The 1,473-nt window shown below is 48.0% G+C and overlaps 1 protein-coding gene across 1 annotated transcript; it reads right to left on the reverse strand.

Moving 5' to 3' along the window:
* Positions 1-551: 551 nt before the first annotated feature.
* Positions 552-1,163, reverse strand: LOC121878097 (antimicrobial peptide X precursor-like). Its single transcript, XM_042384088.1, has one exon. The coding sequence runs from the start codon at positions 1,161-1,163 to the stop codon at positions 552-554; it is 612 nt and encodes a 203-aa protein (XP_042240022.1).
* Positions 1,164-1,473: the final 310 nt, after the last annotated feature.

Here is a 1,473-nt window from a genome sequence, read left to right on the forward strand (position 1 = left end):
TCTCCCCTTCCCTTCCCCTCCTCTCCCCTCCTCTCAAGGTAATGTAGATAGATTTTGGGTTTTGTCCACTAAGGTTATTTTCATCGAGGTCAAAGGTCACCAACAGGTCACGTAGGACTGGTTGAGGGGGAGGGAGGTCCTGTTGAATGTTAGTCTTTTATTTATTTATTTTTAATTATTAGTCGATAGATTAATGCTAGATTTATTTCGGATTTCAGTTGAGTTAGGTTAGAATTCTTGAGTTAGGTTAGGTTAGGTTAGGCTAGGTTAGGTTAGGTTAAGGTTAGTCTGGATTAGGTTATAGGTTAGGATTCTTGAGTTAGGTTTAGTTAGTTCCGGTTAGGTAAGGTTAGATTAGGTTAGTTTTGTTAGGTTAAATTAGGTTAGGGTTTTGTTAGATTCTTGAGTTAATTTAGTTTTATGTAGGTTAGGTTAGGGTTTTCTTAGGTCTGGATAGGTTTTGGTTCAGTAAGATGCGTCAAATAGTCTCCTGCATCCTGTGGGAGCCATGTCTATGACCTGCCGGGGTGTAAAAAGTGACCCACCACGTCTCAATAAGCCGCCATCAGGAGGCGCCGGGCGAGCCAGCCAACCCTTCCTGATGACCCGCCTGTTGGAGGAGACCCACCACTCTTATACTGCTGTAGCGTGGTGAGTCCTTGTGGCGAGGGGCTTGTGACACCGTTTGACACACCTCCTGGCACATCTTCTGACACCTGACACCTTCTGACACTACTCCTGGTACATCTTCTAACACACCTCCTGGCACCTGGCACATCTTCTGACACCTGACACACCTCCTGGCACATCCCCTGACACACCTCCTGGCACATCCCCTGACACGCCTCCTGGCACATCTTCTGACACCTGACACCTTCTGACACTACTCCTGGTACATCTTCTAACACACTTCCTGGCACCTGGCACACCTTCTGACACACCTTCTGACACACCTCCCTGCACATCCTCTGACACACCTCCTGGCACATCCCCTGACACGCCTCCTGGCACATCTTCTGACACACCTCCTGGCACATCCTCTGACACACCTCCTGGCACATCCCCTGACACGCCTCCTGGCACATCTTCTGACACCTGACATACCTCCTGGCACACCTTTTGATACACTCCTGGCACATCTTCTGATACACCTCCTGGCACATCTCATGAACACCTGACACACCTGACACCTCTTGGCATATCTTCTGACACCTGACACACCTGGCATATCTGACACCTGACACACCTGACACACCTGACACACCTTCTGACACACCTGGCACACCTTCTGCCACATGACACACCTGACACACCTTCTGACACACCTGGCACACCTTCTGCCACATGACACACCTGACAATTTACATATATGAATAATAGTTTATACCATTGACGTAAGATGGAAGGTAAAATCTCACTGCAGGAGAAAATATAACACAGTTAAACAAGACTGTGTGTACCATCATCCACAAC

The sequence above is a fragment of the Homarus americanus genome, unplaced genomic scaffold (genome assembly GCF_018991925.1).
Source record: "Homarus americanus isolate GMGI-L3 unplaced genomic scaffold, GMGI_Hamer_2.0 scaffold45562, whole genome shotgun sequence".
In the NCBI taxonomy this organism is placed as follows: domain Eukaryota; kingdom Metazoa; phylum Arthropoda; class Malacostraca; order Decapoda; family Nephropidae; genus Homarus; species Homarus americanus.